This window comes from Curcuma longa, chromosome 2 (assembly GCF_044706935.1).
Source record: "Curcuma longa cultivar G26 ecotype Majalengka, Jawa Barat chromosome 2, ITB_CL_G26_1.1, whole genome shotgun sequence".
NCBI classification, from domain to species: domain Eukaryota; kingdom Viridiplantae; phylum Streptophyta; class Magnoliopsida; order Zingiberales; family Zingiberaceae; genus Curcuma; species Curcuma longa.
Window position 1 is genome coordinate 5,002,932 of NC_133862.1, and position 14,227 is coordinate 5,017,158.

The 14,227-nt window shown below is 34.3% G+C and overlaps 1 protein-coding gene, 1 non-coding gene and 1 pseudogene across 2 annotated transcripts; all 3 read right to left on the minus strand.

Moving 5' to 3' along the window:
- Positions 1-5,955: 5,955 nt before the first annotated feature.
- Positions 5,956-8,768, minus strand: LOC141821755 (pentatricopeptide repeat-containing protein At1g15510, chloroplastic). The gene has a single exon (XM_074709113.1). The coding sequence runs from the start codon at positions 8,751-8,753 to the stop codon at positions 6,117-6,119; it is 2,637 nt and encodes an 878-aa protein (XP_074565214.1). The 5' UTR covers positions 8,754-8,768; the 3' UTR covers positions 5,956-6,116.
- A 1,391-nt stretch (positions 8,769-10,159) lies between these two features.
- LOC141821461 (cytokinin riboside 5'-monophosphate phosphoribohydrolase LOG-like) lies at positions 10,160-11,880 on the minus strand (annotated as a pseudogene).
- An 802-nt stretch (positions 11,881-12,682) lies between these two features.
- Positions 12,683-12,753, minus strand: TRNAG-GCC (transfer RNA glycine (anticodon GCC)). Its single transcript has one exon. It is a non-coding gene; the product is annotated as a tRNA-Gly (tRNA).
- Positions 12,754-14,227: the final 1,474 nt, after the last annotated feature.

The following is a 14,227-nucleotide window of genomic DNA, read 5'->3' on the forward strand; positions in this document are numbered from 1 at the left end:
GCGAGATCTGTCACGCTCGGTTCCGTTTTACTTTTTCCTCCTCCTTTTTTGCCATATTATATATCTTTCGAAACCCTGAAAAAGAAATAAAAACTCAAATATTTTTGGAGATAATAAGAAAATGTTAAACAATCCATCCTAATTTTTTTATAATAAAATTAAATCGAACCAAACCAAATCGAACTCAAACTATATAAGTGGCAAACTTGAAGTCCCAAGTTGTAGTAAGCATAGACCGGACGATAGAGCCCATAATTTTTTTTTTATCATGTTTAGGTTAGGTATTAAATGGGATAGTTAAGTTTGGTTATAAAGTTTTTAATATGATAATTTTTATTAATTATTTGACTGTTAGATTTAGGTTATGTTAATTACTATATATAAAGAAGCTCTTTGTGGCCTAATTTATGGAATAATGAATACTTGCATTGAAACTATTATTTTTTATTTTATAAAAAATATAGCTTTAATGTACACAATTTAGGTTAGAATTTTTAAGTTGACAAAAGTAATTAATTTTAAATAAATTGTTGATTAGTAAACTAATCACTTGACTTTTTTTCAAATACCCAATAACAAACCATGTATCTATTTCTAAATTCCTAAATTTCCTATGCGAAAGTTTCATACCACCTTAGCTATCTATGCGTTTCCATTTGTCTTGTTCCTTTTGGCCTTTGTCTAATCGGCTATCACTTGAACATGCAATTGAGGTAGTCGTGAAATCGTGGCCAAGTTAGCTAAGGAAAGTGATTGTGCGACCATACAACCTCAATTTTGTAGCTAGGCAATCTCAAAGAGTTGATTGTCAATTCAATTGTGATTTTGCAACCACATTAATTACTTGTTCAAGTGATTATCGATCGAACAAAAGGCAAAAAAAGTAGTCTAATAAATGAATCAAATATTCATAGTAAATTTAATATTCAGTTTGATAGGAATTTATTTATGTTCATTCAATATATATATAAGATCAATTAAATAAATAAATTTGAATAATTTATTAAATTAAATGGATAAATTTGAACATACATATATTCAGCTTGTTAATATCATAAATAGAGATTATGAATTATTTGTGAATAATATTTGATTGATAACTTTAATGATTTAAAATTAAAAATAAAAAGGCTTAAATGATAGTACTACCATTCTAACTATTAAAAAATTATTTAGGTGTTTTTTGTAAAATAACACGATGGTAATAAAACAACCTTTTTTTATTCAAAATTAAAAAATAAAGATATCAAAACCATAAACATTATTAAAGGCAAAAATAAAATACCTTAATGTCTATTAGGGGTCAGAATAACAAAAATAAGGTACCTATTGTATTTGTCATGATTTTTAAATTTTATTTTATCCTTCCATATTCATTTTGCCCACTACAAAACTATAAAAAAAAAAAATAAAGGCAATTTTAAAAAACTAAAATATAAATATAAAACTATGGTGGATGGTTTAATAATTATCAAACTTCATTTGTCATCTTCAATAAGGGATGAATAAGAGAAACAATAAGAGAACTTAAGTTCAAATTTCAAAGGAGATAAATATTTTAGAAGTTAATTATATTTACCTCCAAAATTAATCAAGTAAATTTGTATGTTTGAATTATTAAAATAAAATAATTATCATTTGGAGGTGAACATAAAGAATCATGATAGCCCATTAGTAAATTTTGAAAAAAAAAAGTCAAAGTAAAACCAACCCATTATGGTATATATTGTTAGAGTTTGGTAACCCAAATTCTGTCTGATCCGGCTTGAAAAGGTCACATGCAACATATATCGTGAAAACTAAATTATGAGAGGTCTCAGGCCAATACGGACTATTCCCTATTTTAAAAGCTTATTGTTAGGGTTTCTAATTTTTAAAATATACAACAAAGACTGTGTGCCGACATTGTACTCCATTTTTTATAGTGAATTTTCTCTCCTCTACCGGTGGTTTTTTCTCGTCAAGAGTTTTCCACATAAATCTGTATGTGTTCTTTATTTTTTTTTGTCTATTCTTGCTCTAATCTCGTAACATATATATATATATATATATACAATCTAACTTTAGAATCGAATTTAATTTTTTAAATTTTTCATTAGCCATCTAATAAACCTATAAAGTATAGATGATGATGAACAATCTAACATGTACAAATTTTTCATCAGCAGACATCAGAAAAATCTATAAAGTACTTGCATGGATCACTTTCAAACAATGAGCCACAGTCCAACATCACAAGTGGTTCGAGCACCGCAGACATATGAGGTGTATCTTATATAGAAATCGAATCTTGCATGAGAGTACCACTTTCAAACGAAGAGCCTATCACAGCAATAGCCGTCCAACCAACCCACTATATATGTTGGAACTGTACTAGGTTGGATTTGGTGAAGGAGATCTTAGAGGACAATCCAAAGGAGAGGCTCGTGGTGATTGTGGTGTCATCATCATCGATCGATCATCATTAGTATTTGCCTTTTTGTCTCCCAGTGTTTCAACCATTATTGATGGATTACAAACTTCCCCATTCTGATTTTCTTTGACTTAAATGGTGAGTGTCTGTCTTAATGCTTTCCACCAATTGTCATGGCGTGGACCTCTCTATGTTGATCTACTCCTGTATTAATGAAAGGGAATTAAACAGATTACTCGCCTAATGCGATAGTAAAAGATGTGACTGCTTGTGAGTTCGGATCTATCAACTCCAGAATTAATTAGATCGTAATAACACACTTTATTCCAAGGATTATCTTGCTTTTAAATTTACCAAAAATCAGACCTACTTTGTTGACCAAATAATTAATTTTACAAAAGCAATCGATAATCATTAATTAGTTGGCTAAATGCCCTTAAGTATATATTTACTATTTATCGATAAAGATATTTGACGATCTTAAATATTTTAAATTGATACAAAATTAAATCATTGTACTTAGGACAGTTTCTTAAGTCTATTTATGTCTTTTAGTAGTTTGTATTTTTAGATGCCTCCCCTAATAATGAAACGTGAAAAAAAATAAATCAATTTCCCCCCTTTTTGAAGTTTTATTCTCAATCTAAACCATAGTGTACTTTCAATTTTATGCGCCATTCAGATATCTTTGGCTTAGGAAATGAGCATTTTAGATATAAAAGAATTTTGACAAATGGATTTTGTGTAAAATTAGACTTAAAAAAGTGTATACTTTTTTTTTTTTTTGATAAAAATCATGTTGCAAGCTAGTTGGATATCAACTTATGAACCACAAAGTAGGCATTCAATTATATTTATGCACTAGTAGGATGTGATTATTGGATTTATTCTCCTAAAATATATTTAATTGTAATTTGTATATGTGGATATGAATCAAATTCATTTAAGTGATCTAATTAAAGTTTATCGAATGTGGATTAAATATGTAGAACTTGTTAGTCCGATCCGTTATTATCTATGAAATAGTAACATATCGAATTTCTATATATAGGATTTGATCCTTAAGGATTTAGGGTTTTAAAATTCATATCCTGCCTTCGTTTCTCATTGACGAAGGTGTTACGACATCGTCATCTTAATTTTCTTAGAAGATCACCCTCTTGCTTCTACTTCATCTTCTTCCATAGGGATCGAGCAATTGACCTTGCAGGACAAGGACAATGACTCTCCAATTAAATTTCTTGTCGTTATTTATATATTTTATATGTTAAACTATATTTTGTTAAAATTAGATCCTTATTTTATTTGTATATCCAGTTATTCAAGTTCTCATTCAATTTATAGAACTGATATGATTTAGAATTTACAAATTCTTTCGGTGACTACACATATGACTCTATGATAAGTACTTAGGTGAATTCAAACTAATCAAGTTTTAAGATGTCAAGAGCCACTTGTAAGCCTTACTTAGTGGTTGACTACCATGTCCAAGGTTTGTTCTAATTCTCAAGGATAAGGTTGCTGTAAAATGGTTAAATTCATTCTCTAATCTGACTAATTTTACAGGTATATGAACTCATAAATATTCATTTCATTTGAAATTTAAAGTTAAGTGATTTTATTATTCCTCTGAGCATTTTACTGCTATATCATATTCGTAGGGACTTTTATCTCTCTTGTCGGTCTTATCTTTCTGCTAATAAAAAAATTCTATTACTTATATATAGACCTTTATATTAACAAGATTTTTTTAAAAAATAAAAAATAAAAATAAAAATTGCTTCAAAAAAAAAAAGATACAATAACAACCAAATCTAAAAGAAAGCTAGCAATCAAGAGAGACCATGAGAAAAGTGCATTTTGTGTTTACTTGGAAAATATGAATTGTCTTTTTTATTTATATATTATAAAATAATAAACGGATAGATTTATTTAAAAATCTGTCTGTTGATTATTTTTAAATATTTTTTCATCTGTTTGATTTGGATGAAATGAACTTTCCTTCCGCTCTCGCGTTAAAAGTCCATGACCGAGTCGACCATAAATCCTCATAATACAAAAAATTGAGGGAAAAATCTGGAACTTGTTAACGTAGATAACTCTAAATAATTAAATTTATATTTTAATATATGATTAAGGATTTAAAGTTAAATATTAAAAATTAATTTCAATAAAAGATGAAATTTATCATCCTAATGATCCCACATGATCGATTTTATAACCATATGTGAGGAGGTAAATCGAAAAGTTAGCCACAACAGAAGAGGACATTATCTTGACTTCGTCGAAATTTGACCCTTGTCTACTTCAACAATTCTGCTCTATCGTAACCAACTCAATTATGTCCTGAAAGTAAATATTAGAAATGAAACTTCAGTTAATTGTTGTATCCGTTCATAACTGAATTGATCAATTTAGGTGGATTTGACTAATTAATTTGATAATCGACCAAATCAATTAACTGTTAAAAAAATTTGATTAATTCGATAATTTATCGAATCAATCAATTATTTTAAAAAAATTAATTAATTTAATAATCAATTAAATTAATCGATTTTATATCTGTTAGATTTATTTAATTTTATAGACAAAGTTCAGTTGGTTCAGATGGACTTCCATACGTTCAGTTCAAATTATTGTTGTCAGAGAGGCTTAAGTTTACATATTTTAGATCTATTATTTCACAAGCAATAAAGATCGATTGGTTCAAAAGCAAAGGAACTTTTAGAGTCTTGTGATCGTTGCGTGACCCTCAGGTTAGAAGGAAAATTTATAAAACTATGACATGACTTGCTTCAGTTAATAGATTCAAGTGTTGGATAGTTATGAAGCAACACATACAAAATTTCTCATATGAGAATGCTAAATATTGTGTTACTAGAAAGGATAAAAGAAAACACAATACTAAAATCTGAGAACATTTAGGACTAGCCCAATAAATGATGATAAAATAAGAGAAAATAAATTACCAACAGATTCTATAGTTAGAATAGTTTACTTACTTTGAATGGGAGGTTTCAGGAGTATAGAAGGGACAAAAAAACACTTTAGTTAATGCATTAAATAATAATTAATTGATTTGAACTTTGCTTTACCATTGATTCCTTTCCTTCCTCAATCCACACCTCAGAATAAACAAAGCATCTGTGTAGCTGATTGAGGGTAGTTTAACTGACAATGCATATGAACTGGTTGATAAATAAATAAAGGGCATGAATTTGCTGGTCTGAAAATGGCAGGCATAATTTGGTAGAGTACTCTAGTTTAAATTCAGGAAGTTGCACTGAATGCAGCATGAGGTGGGCGGTTCGAGGGCTCATGGTTGCATTTGCGATAACATCAATCTGTGCCATGTTTCCAAATCCCTCGGCCACCATGCCCTGGTCAGTCCCGCATTCACCGTGATTTACCTCTCCACAGATGGTCGGGGGGCCGATCGTGTGGGGCAAGTTGCACTGAATTTTCATATAGCAAATGACTTCATCTTCCCATTTTGAACAATATATTTAAGATAGCAGTAGATCGATTATTCAAGTTATTAGCATTCACTTTGATCTTTTTTCATCTGAATTTGACATGAATTTAAGCAACCAACATTGAAACTAAATCTAAGAGAAGAGCAACTTACTTGGGTAAAGAGTAAGCCGCCTATCTGAAATTTAAACCAAGCAGCTTCCATTCTTTAAATGGCAAAAGCAAGAGATCAATCGACATTTCCGCTCCAATAACCTTCCTCTCCACATGAGCAGCTTCCATCCTTGAAATGGTGAAATTGTTCAATATCCCTGATTGTTATTTCTCGGCGAACAACCTTTGAGATGGATTTCAGAATGGCATGGCAGCTCCGGCACATATATAAGTTTTTGGTAACCCAGATTGGCATTCCAGGTGTGGTATTCATGAGCCCGAAAGCCACTGCTAATCTCTCACTATGGCCGCAAAAGATATCAGACTCTGATGCTTCCATTTCATCGATGGATCCATCCTCAGGCAGAGCCATGCCTGCTCTCCCTATCCTTTCATACAAGCCATTTAACACTGCATAAATCTGATTTATCTGCGGGTGTGACTCGTCGAGGCTGAGAAACGCATGAACAGATCCCTTCACCTCTACCCAACTGCACCCTGGATCGACCGCTAGTCCTTTCTCTCTCATCACCTTCCTTACCTTTGCCACTTGATCCCACCTTCCATTATCTCTATACAAGATACATAACAGCTCATAGTACCTAGCACTTGAATCGTCCAATTCAAAGATTTTTCTGGCAGCAAATTCGCCGAGCTCTAGGTTGTGGTGAATTCTGCATCCATTCAACAAGGCTCCCCATATGGCAGCATCTGGCTCGAGAGTCATATCTTCTATGAACTGGTACGCTCGCTCCAAGTGCCCAGCACGACCCAAAAGGTCCACAATGCAAGCATAGTGTTTCAGATTTGGAGTCACTGAGTACTTCATTTTCATGATATTAAAGTAGTCCCAACCTTTCGAGACCATCCCCGACCTACTACAAGCACACAAGACACCCACCATTGTAACCTCATCAGGTTGCACACCAGCTTCGATCATCTGGTTGAACAGCGATACAGCAAGATCTCCATGCCCCTTCCCAGCATAACCTGTCAGCATGATGTTCCATGAGACAACATCCTTGCTCCTATGCGCATTAAACTGTGTTCTAGCATATTTAGTCCTTCCACACTTGGCGTATAGATCGAGCAAAGCGTTTGGCAAATATCCTTGTGATCCTAACCTTCTTCTCAGAGCTTGGGCATGTATCTCCTTCCCACACATCAATGCTCCAACTGAAGCACAAGCTGACAGGGAAGCTACCAAGGTGGTGGAGTTAGGCAACACATCTACATGCATTTGGCGCAACAAACTCAGAGCCTCAAAGCTCCTGCTGTTGATCCTCAGACCTGAAATAATGGAGCTCCAAGTAATCACGTCCTTCTCGGGCATGCACTTGAAGACCTCTAGAGCCTTATCGACGCACCTACACTTGGAATACATGTCTATCAATGCATTTCCTACCATGGTGCTGGGCATGACCCCCATGTCCTGTGCTAGCTTGTGTACCTTGGTGCCAATGTCTAAACGTCCTAGAGAAGTGCAAGATGAAAGAACAGTGGACATGGCGATCTCATCCGGGATGACATTGTTATCCCGCATTCTTTCAAACATTTCCAAGGCCTTCTCAGGCAGTCCATTTTTCTCGTATCCTGATATCATTGCGGTCCACGATATCACATCCTTGGATTCCTGGCGCAAGAAAATTTTCTCAGCTTCTCCCATGTCCCCAAAGGTGGAGTACATCTGGATCAACGAGTTATGCACTGAAACATCTGCAAGGAAGTTCATCTTTATCACATAGCCATGAATCTCCTTACCAAACTTGCTATCGCACAGCAAATCAGAAGCAGAGATCACGCTCGTCATTGTCTCCGGAACAGGCTGTAGGGAGAGATCCCTCATCGTCAAGAACAGCTCCAGGCCTTCAGCGCAATCCTCATTCTCAAAATAGCCTGAAATCATCGCATTCCAAGAGATGCAGTCTCTCCTCGGCATACCATCGAACACCTCCCTGGCGATTGCAGAGTTCCCGCACTTGGCATACATGGTGATGAGGGCGTTCATGGCATCGATTTCTGTGCCGAATCCGAATCTGATGACATGAGCATGGACCTCCCTTCCTCTGATTAAGTCTGGGATGGCAGCGCAAGACCTCAGAATGCAGGGGAACGTGTACAGATCCGGTGGGGCGCCGGCCCAGAGCATGCCCTGGTATAAATCTAAGGCCTCATCGAGAAACCCAGCCTTGGCGTAGCCCCCAATCATCACGTTCCAGGAGAAGACGTTCCTCTCGACCATCTTCCCGAACACCGACCACGCAGCGAGTAGGTCGCCGAACCGCACGAGCATGCTCAAGAGGGCGTTGCCGAGGCGAACGCTCAGGCTGAAAGCGAAAGAGGAGGTGGACGAGATGTGGGAGCAGACGCGAAAGCCTTGCTCGACGGCGAGTTTCCACTCGCAGAGGCGGAGGAGGGCGACGTAGGCGTCATCGTCCAGGCTGCGCCCCTTGGCTTCCGCTAAGAGGCGAAGAGCGCCGTCCAGGTCCCCTCGGATGCAGAGGCGGCAGATTTCGGCGTCTGGGTCGGCGGGGCTGAGGGCGGAGGCGTGGAGTGAGCTGCGAGCGGCAAGGTGGGAATTTGGAGCGACTCCGGATGGGATACAGAGGGGTTTCGAGCGCGAGAGAATGGCGGGCAGGAGGCGGCGGCGATACAGGCGGTTGTGGTCGGAGAAGAAGAGCGAATTCGGCGGGCGGTGAGCAGAAAGCGCCATTGGAAGAGAGGAGAAGATGACATGGTCGTCAGTGGAGGTGATTTACTAAGCAAAAATAGTAGGGTTTTAAAGTCTCCAACAAGATTTTGAGAATATAGTTTTTTTTTTATTCCGCAAAAATTAAGTGGGCACCATTTTTTTTATCCAAGTCATTAATTTTTATTTTTTTAGATTTTTATGACACTTGCCAAACTTTTGAGCAAGAAAGTTTTTTTTTAAATATATTTTGTTTGACAAAAATTACAAATGCATTTTATTTAAAAATATATTGAAATGATGGCTAATATTATGAAAGTAGTGTTGTTCTAATTGAAAATTTTAATGTAGAGTAATTTTGAATTTTGTTCATTTTATAATAATTTTAATTAAAAGTATTTTAATTGTAGATCAAAAATTTTTTAATAATATTTTACTAATTTTAATTAAGTTAAATCAATTTTAATTAAATTAAAGTAGTTTTAATTAATATTTGAATAATTTTGATTGATATTAAAATTATCTTAGTTATACTTATTTAATAATTTTAAATATGTTAAAGTAATTTTATCTAAAATAGCTAGAACGATAATTTTTTTAAAAAAATGCTTTATTATTATTATAAATTTGATATAAATAAATACTTTATTATTATTATAAATTTGATATAAATGGCAGATGAAAGAGAATGTGAATCATGCTCCAATATTGAGGAAGGATCACTAAAATAAAATCAGAAACACATAGCTGAGTTGATTGAAACAAACGGGGGCTCTTTATAAAAAAAGTGGACAATAATCTTGTAATCTTCCATTATTAGGGCAAAATCAACGCCCGTTCAATATAACGCCCCACAACAATTTTCATCATAATCAATTATAATGGCCCATCCCGCATGCTTATTTGTTTATTTTTATTAAATATATTTATTAAATGATTATTTTTAATTGCTATTAACGGTTAATTTTAATTTTTATTTAAAAAATATAAATAAAATTAAAAATTAAATAAAAGTGATTCAAATTGTTTAAGATTAATTTTTAATAATTATTTTTGAACGGAGCTAAGTAGATGATGGGATCCATAAATAATTATTAACATTAATAAAAATATGAGTGAAAAAGGTATAATATTATAACAAATATGTGGAAGTCAATTCCAATATTTTAATGAGATGGAAGGCGTTATAACGCTTATGCATTATGGATGCTCTTATAGATCAATCCGTAGCAATCAACTCTGGTGAAGTTGAAATTCACATATATTCGAAGCTGATCAGCTCCCCAAACAGTTCTTATAAATGTACATAACAAAACATAGTTCTTGTTGCTATTTCCAAAAGCAAAACAACATCCACGAGTCACGACCGAGCCAAGCTTGCTGAATTCGGGCTCATCGATGAGTTCGAGCGACGTGTTTACAATAACTGATCAAACCAATTTAGGATCCCAAACCAAGTTTATTTCATACTTGGGAGTGTAATCCTGTAAAATCATTAGAACAAGAAGAATGAATAATACTCTATTTTCTAATCCATTTTGTACATAATTTTTCACTTCATCAACTCTTTAGTGCTAACTAACAGGTTGGTTACCTCTAATTTTCTGATCAGTTCCTTAGCCGAGGGAGCAGAGACGATGATGTGCTGAGCTGCCTCGCTTATGAACCCTTCGTCTACAGCCATATCGATAAATAACAGAAGAGAATCATAGAAACCTTCCACATTTAGCAGCCCAACCTGACAAATTACAGATCAAATACACTGATACAGTAAAACATTAAGGAACTCAAATATAATGAACAAGGGCATGTAGAACATATACTGGCTTCTTATGAATCCCTAGCTGAGCCCATGTAATAACCTCTAGAAGTTCTTCGAGCGTTCCGTATCCGCCTATAAACCAATTCATATATCGATCGATGATGCCCGAATTAAGGTTAACTAACTAACTAACTAGGAGAGATCAAAGCATATATATCTATGGTATAAAACCATAGACACTCATAATTGAAGGGACTATGTGTATGTAAACCAGGCAATGCAATGAAGGCATCTGCTCGGCGAGCCATCTCAGCTTTCCGGGCATGCAAATCGGCTACGGTTAGCACTTCTCCTACAGCATGATCAGTTAACTGCAAATAGCTCAATGAGGTAAACTTGATTGTCACATGAAAAACAATTGAGCACAAATCTATCTATCTATCTATCAACAATAGAAACAAACATTTAGAAATAATTTGCACTAAAGTACAGATCGAAATCAATAAGAATATAATATGAATTCTCATGTATACATTCAAAGAAAATTGTGGTTATCAGCAAGATTCCATAATTTTTTCCAGGATTATATGGACTTTTGACTCAAAAGCACATACTGTTCCAGTCTCTTTATAATTTCGATATGAGATTAGGAAACTTTGAATTATTGAATAAAGAATAAGAATCTAAAATAAAAGTGTGAGCACCATGAACACTTTCTAAGGCAGGCGTTTGCTTACTGTCGATGAAATAGATGACACAGCATGCAAATTTGACACATACATTAATGAACAAGAACTAGAAGTTAGAGAAGCTCGATTACCTCGCTTGGCATCAAGGACCTTGTAGTCACCCTGCTCAGAAAACATAGTAAAAGAAACTTATGGTTTACACTGTTTTTAAGTATACATATAGAGGAAGAGGAAGAGGAAGAGGAAGAGTATAAACCCTAGAACATGGCGGCCGCCGTCATGCACTGCATGAGAAAGAAGCCCCATCAGTCCAATGCTCCCTCCTCCGTACACCAAATCTATGCCACTCTTCACCTGCTTGTTATACCAAATAGAGCAAGCTAAAGCTACAGTTAGAATACCACTCAAAAGGAACAAAAACAAAGCCAAAGAGGAGGAAGAACGAAGCATCTGTTCATCCTCTTTTTTCTCCTTTTTATAATGGAAAAATGAGAAGAAAAAAAAGAGAAAGTTAATTTGATGAGTAATGATACAAGAAAAAAGTAAGTTACCAATTCATTTCCTAGATCCACGGCAGCTTGTTGATAGCTTGCCTTCTTCCCTGGTTGACTTCCACAGAAGACACACATTCTCTTAAACCTTGATTTCTTTCCTCCTCCTCCTCCTCCTCCTCCTCCTTCTTCCCTCTCTCTTCCTCCATGCCTTCCTTGCTTATCAGAAGAAGGTTTCTTTGCGCTATTTATAGGAAGAAAACGAAGAGAGGGGGAAAAAAATCAATGTCGAAACTAAATCTTATGAGAAAAAGGAATAGATTTTGTAATGGATCCGACGGCGGATCACGTGTGCATCGTTGACTAATGAGCGCGAACGGTTGGTAGCGGAATATATATATATCGCCGTCTTATACATATGTCGACGGTTATTAGTTGATCAAATAATAAACCGGTTTATCGTTTACGTGATAACAATGACAAAATTAAACCGGTTTGCTGACGTCGTAAGTGACGCCGCCACCGCGCCACGTGCGTACGCAATTTTGCCGTAAAGCCGCTAAAGCGTGCGCGTTCATGATTACCCAGGCTTTTACTCAATTACCTATTGGTGCGAAAACTGGACTCAGGCGTGGGCCCAACGCTGGAATGATTAACCCACGAATTGCACCGGGTTAATTAAAGATGGAAAAAAACACCTAATTGTAATATCAAGCAATGATTATTTATAGCAGACATATTTAATCACTTGTCATTTCGTGTTAAAGAGTGTCTTCCCTTTCCGAGAAAGACGTTTTTTCAATATTTTTTTTCTCCTTTTTATTTCGATGTAAAAAGAAGAAGAGAATTTTGGGAGATTGCTTCTTTAAATGCTCCGAAATGACATGACAGGGGAGACGGAAAAGCTCTTATAATTAATTTCTTTTTTCTTTTAATACGTAAGAAATGTGTGCATTATTATTATTATTTTATTTAGTTTTTACAAGATATTGAAATTTTTTTTAAAAAAAATGCACCAGCCGGGAATCGAACCCGGGTCTGTACCGTGGCAGGGTACTATTCTACCACTAGACCACTGGTGCTCTTGAAATTAATTTTAAATATTACCACTTTAAATGGTTAACACTTTGGGCAACTTAATTAAATCACCAAATTGATGAATATTTTATAATTAATCTATTATTAATTAAATCCCTTTCAGAGTTGCCCAAATGATGAATATTTAAAATTTAAGTGAAAATAATAGTTTATAAAATATTCATCAATTTAATTATAAAATATTTTATAATTATAAAATATTTTATAATTATAAAATATTGATCAATTTGGCATACAATATCAACTCTGAAAGTATAAACTCTAAAATATTCATATCGATCAATTTGGTGATGAATATTTTATAAAATACAGTATCAATTCTGAAAGTGATGATCAATTTGGTGATGAATATTTTATAAAATATTCATCAATTTAATTATAAAATATTTTATAATTAATCTATTAATTAAATCACCAAATTGATGAATATTTCACGTTCATCTCCTTCATAGAGCGGCGTCGAATGCAATGATCCATGGAGACTTCATCGTCTTCGGTTCGCGGCCGCCGGAGCTCCTCAATGCTCTCTGGTTCATGTCTCTGCCAACGTCGACGATCGATATATCGCCCGGCCCGCATCTTCGCGAAATGATCCAGATGCCATAGAAGCTGCTGCCGGTGGCAAGCTCGCCGGTGATCTTTGGGACAACACATGCATTTATTTCTTCAGTTTTCCTACTCTTCCATTGTTGAGACTACCAGAAGGCCCTGAAATGGAGATCGATATCGATCTAGATGATGCTGCAAATGGATTTTCAGAAAACTTTGCAAATGATGATTTGATGTAGGTTAGTTGAAATCTTCTGTAAAATACGACTTAGGAGACCTCGCAAGTTAAACAGTGAATCAAATGAAATGAAATGTTCATCCCCTCCAATGAAATGAAATGACATTTATGTATCTTTCTGATTTTTTTTAATAGGTATAATTCTGATTTTTTTCTTTAATACTTTTTTTTTCATCGTGTTCATTCTCGTATCTTTACCCATCCAAAATCTTCACACCATCAAACAAAGAATCCTACTCACAGACAAGTATAGTTTAAAGGGTAATAATAGGGTTAAAATTAGTATGTGAGAGGGAGTGGATTTAAATTTAATATAATAAATTATATATTATTTATTAAAAAATAATATATATATATATATATATATAATTAAAAAATCATTACATTACATTATTGTATTGTTCAGCAAAATAATTAAAAAGATGGAAAAAAAAAAGATTTTATCATTTTTTGATGATTTTGATTAGCTGAGAAAATAAAAAAAATAAACAATAACTACTTGTGCTTAAAAAAGAGAGGAAAAAGGAATAAAGTTGATGTTGATCGGTTGAAAAATAATAAAAGGAGGGAAAAAAAGGACCGTTATTCTTGAAAAGGAAGAATTAACGAGAGTTGTAATTGGAAATTTAAATGAGAATCAGATCAAATAAAATTGGGAAATCAACTTCGAT